Source organism: Argopecten irradians, chromosome 7 (genome assembly GCF_041381155.1).
Source record: "Argopecten irradians isolate NY chromosome 7, Ai_NY, whole genome shotgun sequence".
Taxonomy (NCBI): Eukaryota; Metazoa; Mollusca; class Bivalvia; order Pectinida; family Pectinidae; genus Argopecten; species Argopecten irradians.
In genome coordinates, this window is record NC_091140.1 from 33,272,248 (window position 1) to 33,291,558 (window position 19,311).

The following is a 19,311-nucleotide window of genomic DNA, read 5'->3' on the forward strand; positions in this document are numbered from 1 at the left end:
ACGAGACAATACTATGAGGCAATAGTACCCTTTCAACCAGGCCATAATAGGTTTAGTACATCAACCTCACACGAGACCCGTTCTAACGTCATCGTATCAGAAGCACGTCAAGCGACACTTCGCAATGCTATCTTCATTTCCACGCCACAATGTTACATTAAAAGTACAACATATAAATTATCGCAAAAATCTGTTTCTATTAAACGGGATTCAGCTTCATGAAGATTAAAAGTAGATCACTGAGTGAACTGTCTTCTGTAGAAAAGTTGCATTTTTTGTTTCCCGCACACAACAGCCTGTCTGCCATCTTGACGTCTTGGTCGAAGCGCAACGTCATGTAATAGTGACGTCACGATACATTCACGTTCAATTTCGCGCCACTTCGATAGTGCCCGCTTGTCCGGGCACTATTACAAATAGTACCCATGTGTGTAACCAATCAGAATCCAGCATTCTGTCACGTGATGTACTAATTATCTATTATGGCCTGGTTGAGAGGGCACTATTGCCTCATAGTATAGTCGAGGGATTGAATAGTGCCCGAGCCGAATATAAGAATATAAAATAGATAAAAATAAACACTTGGATGGATGGCAGTTTTTGCATTGCAGACAATATGTATCAGTGATCAGTGCATGTAAAGAATATCAATGACATGTCTTCTGTCAATTGACAAAAATGTAAAAAAAAAAAAAAAAAAAAAAAATGAACACATTTGATTGCAGTAATTAACAAAATTTCACTACATATGTACATGTATATGCATATGTATGTACACGTATACATGTAGCAAAGTACATTTTGCATATTCACATAAAAATCAACATCACAGAACACATTTGATTTAACAAAAGATCTATAATGTACATGTATATGTTGGCATGATACATGTACCAAAGTATATTCGCATAAAAATGAACACATTTGATTGTATTAATTGACGAGATTTCTATCTACATGTACATTTTAAATTGGTATGATACATGTAGCATAGTATATTCACATAGTGGTCACTTCAAAAGTCCATTTTCTTTGTGGTGTATAAACTACAAATAAATAGCACCAAAACTAGTATGTTATTATTACGTTATTTATATTTTTGAACATTTTGATGCATTGTGAACTGTTTCCTGGCATTTTGAGCACTTTCTAGGTTCTTTACATCTCTTATAACAGTCCAGGAAAGTTAATCTGTTCTGCCTCTCCATGACTTGCTTCAAAGCTGAAGTTCCTTTGTGAGAACTACCCCTAAAACTGTTTAGTAACCATGTTATTCAACTTTTTTAAGCCTTGCTGACTGAATCTGGTAAGTGCTCCATGTTTTCTCACCAATTCTCCTTTATGATATCTCAGGTTGTGAATGTACGGAGTGATATCTCTAGCTTGATAGCAGTATAGATACAACTCACACCAAGATATAGCTTTTTGTTCAAATTTCTCAGCATCAGGTACATCACACTTGATCAATTCATTCAATTCCCTGAAACCATCCCATAAGCTTTGTATCTTTGATGCACGGTCCGAACCTTCATAAAACTCTGAAGCATCAAAATGTTTTAAAAACTGAAGTTTTTCAGGGCCGGTAAGATCACGATATTCAAGTTTTCTACTCTCAGGATTGACTTTTAGCTCAAATGAAACTCCAAGCATTTGCAAAATGCATTCTAGATTTGAAATATGTGTGAGCCTATGTTTGTTTTCTTGTAAGCTTGTGAATGTTGAATTAGCCGTTATGTTATCCATACATCTTAAATCTGCGACAAGTAGATTGAAAAGTTTGTCTGTGATACGCAAAAACATGTGGATATGGTCAATGACTACCCGATCTGGGCCTATAGTAGCAAAAAGGGGTCTGTTCGATATAGAAAAAAGTGTCTGAACCCTTTTTTCTACCCCTTTTGTTTCCCTGTTGACATGTAGATTCATGAAATGTATAAGCTAGTCTAGCACCATTCAAGGGGTCAGTCATAGACCAAGTATGACAAAGATTCTGCTTTGCAGTCTTATCACATTTACAATAAATGCAAAAATACTGGCATGCTATTGATGGTATACCACGGACCAGGAGGAGAAATTTGTAATCCCCACTCAACAAAATCTCTATCTTGAGTTTGCGACCTTCCACTGTTATTTCTGTACTCTGCAACTGATTTACTTCATGGCAAAGGTCAGACAGAGCTATGTTAAGGTCACTATACTTTTCCGTGGTACGTGTAATCAAGAGTGGATAATTTCCATTAGCAGAGCCACTACAATTTTCATTAACAATGGTGAATGTTACATTGACAACATGGATTCTCTTTCCATAAAATGTTCCAGTAGGTACCGGTATTTCGAATTCCTTTATAACACAATTATCTTACAAGTTACAACACCGGATCATTCAGTAAATGTTGTATCATGCGAGAATTGCCAGAGCATTTTGCAAAACTCACAACTATCTGATCCCCTCTTGGTATGAATTTTTCAGTGATGTTTCCTTCCTGCGAAACAACAAAAGTTTTTAATCCTTTCCTTTCCCTTCTGTACATTCTCAGAGTATTTGTTTTGACATAACAACAGTCACCTTCAAGATTCAAGAGTCTGAAGTCCCAGTCATTTTCTAAAATTTGGGAGAGTTGATCCCTTGCACTTATAGAGAAGATGGTTTTTGTTGGTGTTATCTTAAAAATGTGCATGTATTCCTCCAACAGGTTGAATAATTCGCTGTTAAAATTCACATGTATGACAACTTTATAGTCAAATTTTCCAGAATGTTCAGGTTTTCTTTAATTACCACTTTTAGTTTCTTTACATGTACATGGGCATCATTCATTGTGTTTACTCCTTTACATAATGTAGTAGTACTAGGTTGAAGTTCTTCTGTTTTCAATCTTGTGTTATAAGAATGACTCCACCCTGAAAGACAGGAAAAATATTTTTTTATAAAATAAATCACATTGCACAATAACAATCCTTTTGTTTCCAATCAAATTCCATCATTTAATCAGTCAATCCTGGTAAGCATACTGGTAATTAAGAAAAGGTTTTTTTTGTTAAAAGTCTATAATTGACATATTACAAAGAAATATCACATACATTTGTATCAATTCCAGCAGTGCTAGTCCACTGACCTTTGATTCCATTAGTAACTTTCTAATAATGGATGGTAAATATATATAGCACAATAGAGACAACAAGAGATCCAAGAATGATCTTGGCATCCACCAATGAATTATCTATGTTTTAGCTATGCTAAAAATTTAAATGAGGTGATCACAAAGGAGGGTCTGGGTTGTTAAGTTGTATATCCTATCAACAACCACGGTCATGTAAGGGCGTACCAGGTTTGATGGCAGAAGAAAACAAGAGTACCCCGAGAAAAACCACTGACCAGCGTTCAGTACCTGACAACTGCCCACATGGGATTAGAACTTGCATCCCAGGGGTGGAGGGCTTGTGGTTATATGTCGGAACATCTTAGCCACTCTGCCACCGCGGCTACTATCACAAAGCAAATCAACTTAATTCCTTTGCATCAACAAACCTGTATAGTGGACCGTTACATATCCATCACTGTCAGGCTCTGTCAATATCTCGACAGGGTACATGTACCATCCAGCTTTCCACTGTTGTCTTGGCCGGCGCCTTTCCTTTGGCAATTCAATGGAGTTCAGATCTCCATTTTTTGAAGACAAGGGTCTAACCATCTTTATTTGAAAGTTGACTATAAATCACACAAGGTCCCACAATAAACAATTAATACACTATATGCATTGATAATAGAGTGCAATCTAAAAAAAATCATTTCAGTACTGTACGTAACACTATAATAATCATGATTGATATTATTATGCATGTAATTCTAAAATGTATCCATGCATTTTCTAATGATACGAAATATATGCAATGAATATGCATGATCAGCTGATGATAGGAGGTTTAATATGAACATTATCTATATACGACTGATTCTTTTTTTTTTTTAAAACAGATGCACGATTAAAAGCAGATGCACGTAGGTGCACGATTGATTGTTGATTGATTGATGGATTGATTGATTACAATATGATATGCTTAACATTAAAAAACCATACATATTAAACTGTTAATTGCACCTCGGGCCAAGAATGTTTCTATAGGAGACCAGACATATATATGCTCATTTAAAAAAACAATTCATGCAAAAAAGCACCTGTTAGATATAGCCTAACGTTGTGTACAGCCAGGTACAGATCTATAGATCGATGACTTGGTTCAAAATTCGAACTACACGTAATCGATGGTTCAATCACTAAGTGTAATCACGAATAATTGTGTTAATGTTACGTTACTGGTGATAAATTGAGCTATAATGCAATGCAATGTAATTAAATGCGCGTATAATCATATAAGCATTGTATGGGGTAATGTGTGGGCATATTTTACCGTGGACACCGGTGCATGCTGCAACTGCTGAGTTTTTCAAGTTTCAACTGCTTTTTCAAAATGATCAACAATAAACTACTCATTATAAACCAATCGCAAATACATTTTCTAATCAAATACTTACGCATATGAACTCACCCGCTGTCCGTTTTTATCAATGATTTGCTTTTTTCGACCACAACACATGGACACTAGAGCCGCCGCCATGTTGTCTCGTTTTTTATAGAGGGGAAATAATAATAACTCTGTTTTAAAGTATAAAATAAGTTTGATATGTAACATTTCATATTACATATTACACTTTCATAGAAGTTCATTTAACGTATCACATTTCAGTCAATGCTATTAACCGAATCACACTTTAGTCAAGACTATTAACCGAATCAAGTGTTATATCTCAACGGGTTTTTAAAGCTTCGTATCAGGCTTTATACATGTATATATACATTAATGCGGTTAAAGAAAATAATAAGAATAATTTGGCTTGAAATGACATAAATCCGGATCTTAAGACAGGTGCGTGTTGGACCCATCAATAAACCAAAACCATTAGGAAAAAATAATCTTAATCTTAAATTATCCAAAATATATTCCGGTTATACGATTTAAAGAAAACAATCAACAAAACAGTTTTTGCCTTATATTTTAAATATCTCTTTTGATATGTTTGTGGCTGTTTAATACAGAAAAGCCTCGACGAATAGAAGCTTTATGAGCCGTCCTAAAATGTTCGACTTGTCAATTTGTATAATAGATAATGTTATTTTAAAGACTATCTGAATGTTCTTTTGGATCCGCCTTTGCTGGTAAACTCGATAAAAACGAAATGACTTACCTCCAACTCACGTTTACACTACATAAAAATGTATAGGTATAGTTCTTAGAATGGGTTCCACCGTAGGAAAATTGTACTATATGTCTGTTTATTAACACAATTAACCATATGAACTCATAAGGTTAAAATCACGCATCCAATGGCAAACACATCCTGACAGAAAACATTTTAACTTACCCACAACTAATGACCGAAAATGCATGATACAAATGAGCCATCATTCATTTTTTGAAATGAAATAAAAAAGATTACCAATAAGATATATAACAGCGGTCATTTTAACGTTAAGATAGCACGTATTATACATGGTACAACAAAACCTTAAGCGGTCACCAAAGAAACCTTTAAAATGACCACTAAAACAGATGGCTGCTAAACTAGGTGCAATTAGATAATATAACTAATAAGACGATTTACATATAGGTTCTATTGGACATTATTGTATACGTGTATGACGCTAAATAGTCAATATATAAGTATGCATGGTTTGGAAATCTGAAATTTCAATCTCTATCGCAAAACGTCACATGGGTGCAACTAAAAATTTAGCCTCGTAATCAATAGGTCTGAATTTTAGACAAAATGCGGCCAAAACAGCAATAAGAAAGCCGCGACTGGCCGCTGTTTTTAGATAATAATCATAATTGGGACACATTTTCAGTGACTGATGGCCGTGTAAGGCATGGGATCGCTTAATTAGAGTTCAAAATGTATAGTGATTTTCATCGAAATGACGTTAACTGGCCGCTAAAAGCAAGTGGAAGTTTGTTAAAGCTTGTTAAAGTTTGTGTGTATCATTATCTGACACTACTATAACACCAAACTGAACTTTTATTGAAACACCTCCAGATATGAACAATGCGCCACTAAAAGTCTCTTTAGACATTGTATGTTTTGCACATGCATTGCATCACTTCACAGATCGTTTTATCTGTCTGTTACTTTAACAAGCACTCCAAAGACATTTGTGGTTTCCTGACGTAAACGGAGAGAAACAATTCATATTGAATTACATTGTATAATGTCTTTATATGTTGTACAGCAATTGTTTTAACATGGTTAAATCAACATAAAACATGTTGATGTAAAGGATTTAGCTCGGATCCGGTCTAATAACTTGATCAGAATCATGCAAAATCAAAATTAGCCGATTGTTTTACACCTGTGAATATGTCTGTTGCTTCCACCGTAATTTCCGAGCCTCCAAATATCAGCTGAACATCAGCTCCCCTTTCGAGTCCCTTTGTAGTATCGGGCATTTCAATCCTGAGGTTACCAATCTTTTTGCAGTCGTCCGTATACAAAGGGTTTTGCTGAGTTGAAATGTAAACACTGAACATCATATATGTGCTCTGTTCGTCGTGTACTCCGTAACGTAACATCTTGCCCTTGTGTCCAACCTGTATAGCATCGCCAACACTAACTTGCCACTTGAATACGTCCCGACATTTTATCTTACCTCTTGTGTTAACATACTTTCTTTTCTCATCATGTACACCTTCTATAAATTGACTATTCGACCTAATGCCGTACGTATACCGACAGACCCTCTGTGTCATAGCGGATGGGGTGTGACCGGTAATCACGGCTCCTTTCAGCACGGCCAGACCAGGCTCCGATGGGACGATCACACGTGTACTGGGGAATTCCTGTATCACCTTCTCCTGAAGGAAGGAACATTCCGAGTACCCACCCACCATGATGATGGAGGATATGTCAGCGGCGAGTGGATCTTGCATCATCTTCTTTAGATGATTCACTAAGCAACTGGAAGATGACTCGTACAGTGAACTGATGCACTGACTTGATACGCGAAGCTTGCTCTGTTTCAATAGAATTTGTCCGGATCTGGCAGCAACAAACTCGTTGGCATCTCCTGACATTTTGCCACTTTGGTACATATCTAGTAAGGAAGTAGGGACTGTAAAGGTCATGGTGTCCTGTTTCTCTGATAGTGTTCTTTTCTTTATTTCAAATGTTCTGAAAAACTCCAAAAAGTCGTCAATATGATCACGTTGAAATTTCCTAAAGACCCTTTGACCAAAGATATTTCTCAGTAACCTTTCGAATTCTTTATCGACCATGGTACCTCCCCAGTCTCCTCCGCTTGCTGCACAAACCTCTCTAAGTGTTCCAAGTTCCTGAACCTGATGTACTGTTATATCCACCGTGCCACCTGTGAGATGATATTTCATATTGGTTTGTGCTGTCATATTTTAGACATTTAGGCTGTCCAATTTACTTAATAACACTACATGTTGTTGGACGTTCAGTTCTATAAAATAGAACTATAATACTCAAAGACAAAATGTTGAGGAAATATGCGAATAGATTTTGTACTTGTGTTTGGAAAAAGCAAACAAAAAAGTAAAAAATGATTTTAGACAGAGTAAGCAATCGGTTTAATCGATTTAGTTTCTTTTTTTTTGTCACACACACTCGGTGGTTTTATAAAAGGTCTGGTTTAAAAAAAAAAGACTTGTCGAGTGTTGAGCATTCATAAATCCAACCTAGTGTAACTGTGATATCGCTGTCATATCACATTCTATAGAGCAATCAAATACTTCTATTCGACATAGAGATGGGTATATTAGAACATTCATTGTGATACGACAATGACTACGTCGAATGCCCGTCAACATGTGACGTTATCGAGAATGCAAATCACCATTACAATTCATGCATTTATGTAACAGTACTTCTGATTGAAAATATTAGTACACATAATATGGCATACTCAGGGGATGAATTAAACCCACTGCAATATCAGTGAGAGGTAAAACCAGAAATAGAGATTGCACTGAACACCTCGTGCACGTATGTTTTTCCTTTTCCCTTGCGAAAGTTCGTATCGATATTGTTTTAGAGATACCTCAATGTATATCAAAAGGGTACATGTATATCTTACCTCCTGCATCTACCACCATGTATTTTGTCCCAGGACGGAAATTCGAGAGGGTCTTACTGCCATCCCAATCTGCTGATACGTTGACATGAATGTGTTTACAGTACATTGCTGCTGCCTCCGGTTCAAGCGCCAGAAGTAGTTTGTCGGACAACATGCCGGCCTGTTATGGAGCAGATAAAGCTATTCAGTGAACTTATTCGATATAGTTAATTCTTTTTGTTAATGGTGTAAATCCTTGTAAATATTGTAAATATTTGTAGGTAAAACATAATATATCTTCCAATATTTTAATACACGGTTTCATTGAGCATATTGAGTCTTGAATATACCGCACTTGTTTGACATACTTTATGTCTTGTTTGATTGTTGGCTCTTAGCATGAGGAAATGAGCGAGACAATTATTTGAATAAGTTTTCAAAAAATCACATTTTCCCTGCCCCATCTATCGAATTCCTAAGTAAATACAAAATTTCTTAATTTTACTATTGATTCCTTGACCTACTTAACGTTTAATGTTTTTACGTTCGGTTTGTTATAACCAGAATGACGTAAAAAGGTTTTACTACTTCAAACAAGTATAACACTAGTAATACTTAGTTGTATTTGTATTTGTTTTAACTATAACTTAGTAACACTTTTTTATTTGATTTTGAATAATGAAATCAAGTTTTCAAACTTATTGTGATAAACAATTGTAAATGGGGAACCTTTACTGCTGCTTTCCTCATGAACAATTTGGCTGAGTCGTCCCAGATAGCAGGTACAGTGAGGACCCACTGGATGTCATGCGGCAGTAGATCCAGCCCCTGTTTATTACACGTCTGTAGGAGGTGATCTTTCATGTAACCAATGGCAGCAGAGAATACGTCCAAGGCAGGTTATGTCTTGCCGCCAACAGACGCCAGTTTCATATTTGCAGTGACTTCCTTCATTCAGAAACCAATTCAAATCATGTGAAAGAGCATATGAACGTGTCATGAAGTAAGTTGAATAGATGTTTATTTTTACATTGAATTTTAATTTGCTTTCAAATTATCGTTATTGCAATGACGTATGTATGCAAACCCAGTGTCACTTAGTAAAATATTTAGGTTATAACGTACGATATCAATCGTACTCAAATTCAAGGTATTACATTCACATATGTACCCTACCAATATGAACTGCATTTAAAGTTAGATCAATGTTATATTCAGAGAGTAATACTAATTCTTATGGCTTACTTTGGCCTTATAGAGCTCCATCTTGAATCTGCAGAAGAAGTACCATTTTGCCTCCTTCTCCTAGAGTCAACTCCGAATATTTGTCCTCCGCTTCGAATCCAAAACAGGAGAACTTTTTGTCCGGAGTAAAGAGTACAGCTGTGGACGTTTTCAGTGATTGTAGACATCCCGAGGTTGCAGTCCATGTCAATGATGATACTTTGTCAGGTGAGGTATGGAAATCATGAAGTGTCGAAAATGCGTATCCGGAAAATGTCGTTCCAAAGTCGATAGCAGCAGAAATGACATGGCTAGACTTTGCGGCCATGATATCTAAGATGTCTGATAAATAATAACAAAAATATAAATAAATTAATTTGCGCAGGTAGAGAAAAAACCACATTACAATTATCATAACACGGCTTATTAATTGTGTAAGAACTCAAAAATAAAACCGAAACAATATATTAATGTAAAAATAGCAGATATTTGTTTGAATGCATATGGATGAGAGTGTTTGTTTCTGTGGTTTACTGGTATGGATATTCAATTGTGTTCTACGGTCACTATTTTGTGTAATATTTTGTAGAAGAATATTATTGTTGTTTGTAGCCGGCGTGTCTATTGTGTACATCAATGGAGTTGGTGAATCATGATATTTGTTGTTGACGTATCCGGTTGCTCTGCGGTATATGCTTATCTGTTGAATGTGACTTTTGTTGTGTTGGTCCCATAGAGAACAGCTGTATTCAAAGTTTGGTCTTACAAGTGCTTTGTAAGATTTCTAGGGTCAGGATGACCTATAGTCATCATGTTTCGTCCGTGGCCGTGCGCTGTGCGCCGTCCGCACATTTTGAACTTGTTTTTAAGATCTACAACTGCGATTTGGCTGAAACTTGCCTGAAATGATCCTGACATGGTCCCGACCAAGTGTTGTTATTTGTCGGGTCGATCCGAAATCAACGATGGTCGCCACAGCCGCCATCTTGAAAATACATTTTGAACTTATTCTCATGCTCTACCAGTGCGATTTGTCTGAAACTTGCATGCTGTTATATTTCGGGTCGATCCGAAATCAAAGATGGCCGCCATCTTGAAAACACATTTTCAACTTCCTTCCAAGTTCTACCGGTGCGATTTGGCTGAAATTTGCCTGAAATGATACTGACATGGTCCCGACCAAGTGTAGTTATGTTGCGGGTCTATATGATATCCAAGATGGCTGTCACAGCCGTCACCTTGAAAAACACATTTTGAACTTTTTCCCAAGTTCTACCAGTGCGATTTGACTGAAACTTGCATGAAATGATCCTGACATGGTCCTGACAAATTGTTGTTATTTGCGAGTCGATCTGAAGTCCAAGATGGCCGCAACAGCCGCCATCTTGAAAACACCTTTTGAACTTATTCTCATGTTCTACCAGTGTAATTTAGCTGAAACTTGCATGATCATGATCCTGACATATTCCCGACCTAGTGTTGTTATTTTTAAAATCCAAGATAGCCGCCACAGCCGCCATCTTGAAAACACATTTTAAACTTTTCAAGTTCAACCGGTGCGATTTGCCTGAAACTTGAATGAAATAATTCTGATATGATCTTGTCAAAGTGTTGTTACATCTCTGGTTGATCACATATAAATCGCAGATGGCTACCATGACACCATATCTAATTAATTTCCTATATTGCCAAGGATGTCAGATGACCGTTCAGGCCCTTGGGCCTCTTGTTTTTCTATATGCGGTGAATTTAAAATTATATTGCGTTTTAAAAACCCTACATGCGACTAGCACGTTATGTCGTCTAATCGGTTTCGTAGAGTATTCACTTGTTGTTATATGATATTGAATGCATTGAAATTATGGCTGGTCACCCAAGTCGCAAAATTTAAACAAATTTTTGTTATGTCGTATCAATTGAAAGGCTGTGTAAGAATATTTCAATATACCCAATATACCAGGACATTTAATGAGGTTCAATGAAGGTGCACGAAAATAAATTGGTTGGATCTTAATGACCTGAATTCTCAAGTTACCGTTACGTAACATGCATGTACAATGTATTGAATTTAATCACCCACTTATACTCGAGCTCGTCGGTGAGATTTGTGTTTGAAAAAGGAAAGCAATATATATCGCCGTCTTAAAAACATTATGAGGGCGTCACGCACAGATACGTAACATTATCCTTAATAGCGTTCAAACAACACCTGAAAGTCAATACACTCGTGATATCTTCCATACACATGTACCCTGCATTACATGCGTATTGCACTCTTTCTGACAATGACAATTAAATACCTATGTGTTATTAATAGAATTTCACCTAGACATGATTAATTGAAATGTGTACTTAAAATCTATATTTACGTAAAACAAAATGTAATTGTCATCGTGTCGTGGAACAAACAACAGGCATACATGTACCCTTAATATAGGTTTTACATTAGATTAGCATACCGACTACTACTTAATACATCGAATATCTAAAAACTGTATCTTCCAAATGTAGTTCTGAGGCCCGGAATGGTATTTCAAGCACATATATTCCTTATACGGTTATTTCACTGTGTTATTGTTTGTTAAAACAAATTCCAATTATCCAATTGCCAGTTTTTGTATTTGCCTGTAAATTAGGTATATTGATATGATTTCAAAGAGGCAAGTATCTGTGTGTGTCATTTGATACAAGAAATTGTACATAAAGTCTTTTCAAAATGAAGGGTTCCGGAGAAAAACCACCGACAACGGTCATTACCTAGCAAATGCCCGACATTGGCTTCGAACTCACGTACAAGAGGTGGTAATATGTCGAGACACCTTAACCATTCTGCAACATTCACTTGCATAATATCAATAGTAATATACCCCACCTAATGGAAGCGTAGACATTTAAAAACATTGCACATACAAAATGCCCCAGTGGGTATACCCTATATATAAGTTCTTACTTGAATGTTGTTATATTAGACAATCAGTGTTATGTTGGTGCTTGAAATGATATCTACCATCGATGGTAGTGCACCATCGTTTACCCATTACCAGCTAAAGTTTTAACCAATGCTTACTAGGGTTTTAGCAACGTTTATCCTTTACCTACGAGGGTATTGAGCAAGATTTAGTCGTGGCCATCTACAATTAAGCTAATAACCCGTTGCATATGCCCTTGATTTCAGTTCCTTGTTACCGCCAAGGGTAAACGAGAATGTAGCAATTATAATAATTCATAAGTGTTAAAAATATCATTTAAAATCATATATATGCAATTAGGTTGAGATACATGTATCTAAAATCATGGATGTTAAAAGTATCGGTATATTACAAGTAATGGTTTACCTACCTCCTTTTCCCGTTTACCATTCGTTATGTCAGAGGTGCTATTTCTCGGAAAGGGGCCCAAAGGAGAGGGCGCATACTTGATTGTTGTTATATTAGGCAAACAAATTTATATCGGTGCTTGAAATCACATCTACAATTGATGATAGTGAGCCAACGTTTAACCGTTAACAGCTAACGTTTTAAGCAACGTTTACGTTTACCTTTGGTAGGGATTTTGCTAGAGATTTTGCCAACCTGTTTTTGTTGCCATCTAGTGTTGTAACCAAGGTTTAGGTTTAACCGCTAGGGTTTAAGCCAACGTTTGCCCGCTACCATCTGGCGTTAAGCTAATATCCTGGTGCGTAGGGTAAATGGGAAATATCAATTATTCTATTATCATTTCATTGTTAGCAAGTATTTGTAATCGTACAAAAACATTCTCATTTGGAATAATAGAAAGTGATTAATTTGCTAGAAGTCTCGATAATTTTCAAAAAATGGTTTACCTACCTCCTTTTGCCGTATAAGGTCCGTTATGTCAGAGGTGGAATTTCTCAGAAAGGGGCCCACATGAGGGGTTGTATACTTGAAACTTGTTATATAAGGCAAACAAAGTTGCATGTATATTGGTGCTTGGAATGACATTTATACTTAATGATAGTGGACCAGTATTAACCTTTAACTGTGCCCGGCGTTTGAAAATGTAATAAGTGGAAAACATAATGCAGTTTGTTAACAGACGCCTTGACCTCATGATCATATGGACACTTTTGCATTCTTTCACTTCTTTACTTTTCACAGTTTCAATAATAATATGCACATGTATACGATTTATACCGAAAACTAGCACATGCATCCTAATACAATATCGTTTTTTTTTCTGTCAGACATTGCATGTATGTTCATTTACTAACGGATTTGATACCAATTCGAGGCGGCTGACTGTCCATACTGGGATCCAACATTTGAGGCCTAAAAATATCAGGTCTGATATATTGCTAAGCATTTCCAATAGTGTCCTGGTTTTGCATGGTTCCATGATTATATTTTCTATCTACAGAGGATATTGCATGAAAGTGTAATGAGATTAAGTAATGGAGTCAATTCATTTGTAAAGTGTAAAATTTGATTCTGAAGGTATGTAAATATGTTTTTAACATGTCAGAGACATAAGAAAGAAGGGGAAGGGGTTATCACTTTGGGTCGTTTTACGGCCACTCAGTGATAAGCAAAAAATTGCATGAAGATACATTAGGGTCAATCTGAATAGCATACAATATGCAGCTGACCCTAATGTATCTTTATGCAAAATATTTTGCTTATCACTGAGTGGCCGTAAAACGTCCCAAAGTGATACCCCGCCTTTCAACAAGGCCTTTTAAGTCAGAAGCTTGGTATATTTCGCTTTATACTGCAGCTATATCGGGGCTAATGGGAGATATTTTTAATAAAAACTTTTAGGAGCTTTTTTAACTCTAAATTAATGCATGATAGTGTGGGTATACTTTTTGCCTGAAACTAGCTGTGGACAATGTATTTGTGTTTATTAATATTAGTATTTTGGAACTAGGATTATTTGATGACATTCGTTACCAATAAGTTACAATCAACGTCACTAGATAAGGGTATTTAGTACGAAACTGAAATCCTTGGTGGATCTCATGTCAAAAGTGTTGAAGTTCCCACTGCAGTTGCGCCCCTTCCATTTACGAAAAAAGCATCCAATGAAAAGCTTGTATGCTATTGTTATATGGATTGAAAATATGACAGTGCCCTTTCAAACGCACAAATTACGACCTTTGGTGGGGATCAACTTGTAGTAATGTAGGGTTTCAGTGGTCGATCCACTACTAGGTCTTCGAATTATCTCTATTTGGTAAACCACCATAAATCCTTTGTTTTGCCATATTAATTTTCAATTCAAGTTTCAATTATATGAAAACATATGTCAGTACAAAAATCAATTGTTGACATGCCATTTTCATATCTCTCACAATATAAAATGGAAACATTGTGTCACGTCAATCCTGAAAATCAATATGGATATTAAAAGCCCACTACCTTTTCGTAGCGCTTTTGATTTTTAAAATGGGAATTTAAAACGAGTGTGGTAATTTTAGTCGCAAAATTTATTGTCTTAACGTAAAAACTTAACTTATCAGCATCTTCCCAACAATTTAAATTAAATAGATTAACTGTTAATTTGGTTTATGTTTTTGTTTGGCTGACGAGTGATGCCCATCTTATATTTACAGAAGTAGGTAAGCAGCTCCAATCACACTTCCACTGTGACACTATCATTTCTTAAATTTCTAAAATTTCTAAAACCTATTCTGTCATGACAAGGATGCTCATTAAGTCAACATAGTCATATGAAATCGAAACTTGTCGAATGTTTTTCACCCGTGTTTCTGTCTGTTGCTTCCACCGTGATTTAAGAGCCGCCAAATATCATCTGTACATCAATTGCTCTATCAAGCCCCTTTGTGGTATCAGACATGTCCAATCTGAGGACGCCAATTTTCTTGCAACCATCCCAGTATATTGGGTCTGATTTTGTTGAAACATAAACTTCGTTTGATATTTTAGTGCTTGTTTCACTTCTAACGTAAAAGCCTACGCGTTTAACTTTGTGCCCTACATTTATGACATCACCAACTTTGACCAGTGTATGAAACATACCTCTACATCTTACTTCCCCTCTACTATTAACAATCTTTCGTTTCTCATCATGAAAACCATATTTAGATAGAGCTGTTCCAGCAAATCCATATGTGTAGCGACAGACCCGGTGTGTGATAGCAGATGGGGTATGACCGGTAATCACGGCGCCTTTCAGCACGGCTATGCCAGCCTCTGATGGGATGATCACACGTGTGGTGGGGAATTCCTGTTTCACCTTCTCCTGAAGGATGGAATATTCCGAATACCCGCCCACCATGATAATGGAGGATATATCAGCGACAAGTGGATATTTTATTATGGTCTTCAGATGATTCACAATGTTATCTATTGAAGATAAAGCGATCTAATGCATGAATGGGAAATGCGAAGCTTACCATTTTTCAATGTGATATCTTCAGAGTTTGAAACGCAACCACGTTGCCCTTTTTCGCCCGTTTGATTCTTATTGTAAATATCTAGTAAGGAAGCAGGAACAGTAAAATTCAAGGGGTGTTGTTGCTTTGATATGCTTCTTTTCTTCCCTTCAAATGCAGCTTCTTTTCTTCCCTTCAAATGCAGCTTCTTTTCTTCCCTTCAAATTCACTTAGAATCCCTAGAAAATCTTCAATGTTTACTGTTTGAAACATTTCGAAGAAAGAAACTGCTGAGTCAACGTTTGAATTATTTATCGACCATGGTACCTCCCCAGTCTCCTCCGCTTGCTGCACAAACTTCTTTTAGTGTCCCACCATCTTGAACCTGGTGCACTTTTATATCAATTGTGCCACCTATAACATTGTGGGATTCATCATAGTAAAAAGCTAAATAATTATCACATTACTATCCAGTACGTTGCATTTATTGAGGAGCCATAAGCAAGTAGAAAGATAGCTTGTGTGTATTGTCGAGCAATATTTGCTACTGTGAAATCATTCATTTTCGTTGTGCTGAATTTTCGTGGATTATAAAAAAATAAGATTTCTTTGGCATTTAAATTCGTGGAGAAAACCTTACAAACTACTGTTAAAAATACACAGTCGACACTGTCACCTGTACTGTGTGATCGTTCGAGCTAAACTCTACGTACCACACAACACAGTTACATCTTTACAGGTGTGACCATGTAATTATAAATATAGTCTACCAAATTTTGAAAACTATCTTTGTTTGAACAATACTTTCCTACCTTGAACTTACGCTACTCCTGAACCAGACTTTATGTAGTGATGTAGTAATAGTCCTATGAATACTTCAACTTACATGACATTTGTATACATTAATTTAAAAGATCAATTTCCGTGGGGACGTAAATTTGTTGATTTTGGTGAAAAAATGAAATCCACGAAAATTAAACCCCCACAAAAATGAATGATTTCACAGTATGCCAAGAAGTCAATAGACATTATGTCCGAGCCTGATGCCTTGCTGTGTGTCTATGGCAGAAAATTCCGCTATTAAATGTAAGTACAAAATTAGCATAACAATTCGATACGATATCTCTAAATCACATGCATTGTAAGAAGCACATTCAGACAGGTATATTTTTTATGATTTAGTGTCAGAACGTTATAGGTAACATTTAACCGATTAATCTTTTGACTTACTTTTAATACATTTTATTTCATATACACAATTGATAATTGACCGTCTGCCAAACAACATTACAACCCTATTTACGTGTGTTATTTACCTCCGGCGTCTACCACCATGTATTTCATTTCAGACAAGAATGTCGAGAGAGTTTTTCTGTTATCAAAATTAGATACCCAGCTGACATGCATAGTTTTGCAATACATTGTGCTGCTTCTGGTTCCAATGCCAAAAGAAGGGTCTCGGACAAAATCCCAGCCTGTTATTAAAAAGATAAAGACAAAAAATGTTAAAGGCCCACTACCTTTGAGGAGCAAAACATAAAGGTTTCTTAGAAATAACTAATAACGAAGGCCTAAGATGAAATTACAACACCAATCATATGCAAGATTTCCTGTGTGATATATAATAACATTGGAGAGTCATTTCGTTGTTTTGCCGTCTGGAGCAGTGATAGTCAACTACAGCGCGGTATATAGGACGACGGCGGGAAACATCAGACGACCCGCGTTATGAAAATTAACATTTTATTTATTTTAATCAAATTGTTTAGAAGATGATGATACCTGAAGTATTAACTCCAGGGGTTCCGATCACTTACGATCTCTACACCCCTGGATTATCTCATAGTAAAACTTAAGGCAACATAATGGAACAGGTAATTTAGCCATTTAATGTACATCAAAAGAGGCGTATAACGGTACACTGTCTGGCTTTGATGTTAGGCGTCGCTCTCTCTGTAGTCTTCAAAGGAATTCTTTGCTAGAATGTGATTGGTCAAGTGTTTTCCGCTGAGCTGCCTCCAATCTCACTATGAGATAGTCCAGGGGTGTAGAGATCGTAAGTGATCGGAGCCCTTAGAATATCGAGGATCAGGCGATACCAAGGGAGACGTTATTTATTTGGATAACGAAAGTTAATGTATGCCGAGCGTTAAGCAGGAGTACACTTTACCAATTTTATAGACCATGGTGTGCGATGATTAGCCGATAGAACATAGGGTTGACATGGGGTAACCGCTCATGTCACATATGTTCTTACTGTAAATCGATGCACTGAAGCTTCGATATAATCTCTCGAAGTTTTGCTTCTAAACTGTGATTTGATTTGTTTACATAATATTAATTCCTATCTCAAAACGTCGCCATTATAAGGAATAATAATGCTTTGTGTATGTACCTTCACTGCTGCCTTCCTCATAAACAATTTGGCCGAGTCGTCAAAGATAGCAGGAACAGTGAGAACCCATTGGATGTCGTGGGGTTGGAGATCCAGACCCTGATTAGAGCACGCAAGTAGAAGTTCATTTTTCAGGTATCCAATTGCTGCCGAGAAGACGTCAATACCTGGCAACTGCCCCACATGGGATTATAACTCGCGATCCAGAGGTGGAGGGCATGTGGTAATATGTCGGTACATCTTAACCACTCGGCCACCACGGCCCCACCGAGCCGCAAGAAACATATTCTATACACAATCTATGTATATACATGTATAATGGGCATGGATATTGAAATCGGAATGAGATATACACAATTGATAGCTCCCTGGCATATCTCACAGTCCATTACTCGTCAACCATATTCTACAGGTAAGTCTATTGATAATATACATACACACCAGATTATTTATTATTAATGAGACGATAAGTCACGAGGAAAGGCATTTAAAATAATGAATATATATATATATATAGTTTTTTTGTAGTATATTGTTGTATTATTTTAACGGCCATTTAATTGTTTTTTACTGTTAATGACAATCAAAGCTAAACATCACATATAAAACACATTGATAAAATGAAAAAAATGTACGTCCTTATAACTTACATAATGCTCCAAAAGCGACTCAAAGTAATCATCGATGTATCAAGCAATCCACCTCTGGATCGTGAGTTTTAGGATGAAGGCTGGCGATACTACATCAGAATACCTTATTCATAAACAAACCTTCCATTAACTGGTGACCGAAGAGAAGCTAATTCAGTACACAATGAATTCTGTTACGTACTCATTATTATCTAGAGAATTTAACAAAGGTTCAGAAAAAATCACGTGTGATCTTTTTTTGTATGTGTTGCTATTTATAATATAGTCCAATACAAATCTCTGCCATATTACTTCCCTGTTGCTATCAAAGATAACTAATTAACAAACAAACATCAACATGGAGATATTGTTAATCGGGAGCCTGTAGAATAACAATCAATTAAAATAATAAAACGAAGAGGTTATTTACATCACTGATATTAAAAATATTAATCAGATAATAATATACTTACCTTAATGTCATCTTTATAACGGTTAGTCATTTGTTCACACTGCCGTGCAGTTCTGAGAATGGGGCCCGAAGAAAGGGGAAAATGTGACACAGCTGTGTGATCAAGG

At 36.3% G+C, this 19,311-nt stretch overlaps 1 protein-coding gene across 1 annotated transcript; it reads right to left on the reverse strand.

The window, feature by feature from the left end:
• Nucleotides 1-2,411: 2,411 nt before the first annotated feature.
• LOC138327152 (heat shock 70 kDa protein 12A-like) lies at nt 2,412-18,569 on the reverse strand. Its single transcript, XM_069273140.1, has 7 exons — nt 18,104-18,569; nt 17,025-17,183; nt 9,385-9,695; nt 8,859-9,029; nt 8,151-8,310; nt 3,527-7,418; nt 2,412-2,898 (listed from the first exon to the last, which is right to left on the reverse strand). The coding sequence occupies exons 2-6, from the start codon at nt 17,128-17,130 to the stop codon at nt 6,370-6,372; spliced, it is 1,797 nt and encodes a 598-aa protein (XP_069129241.1). The 5' UTR covers nt 17,131-17,183; nt 18,104-18,569; the 3' UTR covers nt 2,412-2,898; nt 3,527-6,369.
• Nucleotides 18,570-19,311: the final 742 nt, after the last annotated feature.

Excerpts from the sequence above, each read along its gene's own strand:
- LOC138327152 (XM_069273140.1), bottom strand. The coding sequence starts at position 17,130 with ATGTATTGCAAAACTATGCATGTCAGCTGGGTATCTAATTTTGATAAC. Across the intron at positions 9,030-9,384 it reads AGATTCAAGATGGAGCTCTA|CCTGCCTTGGACGTATTCTC; the intron begins TAAGGCCAAAGT and ends GGCAAGACATAA. Across the intron at positions 7,419-8,150 it reads CATGGTGGTAGATGCAGGAG|GTGGCACGGTGGATATAACA; the intron begins GTAAGATATACA and ends ATCATCTCACAG.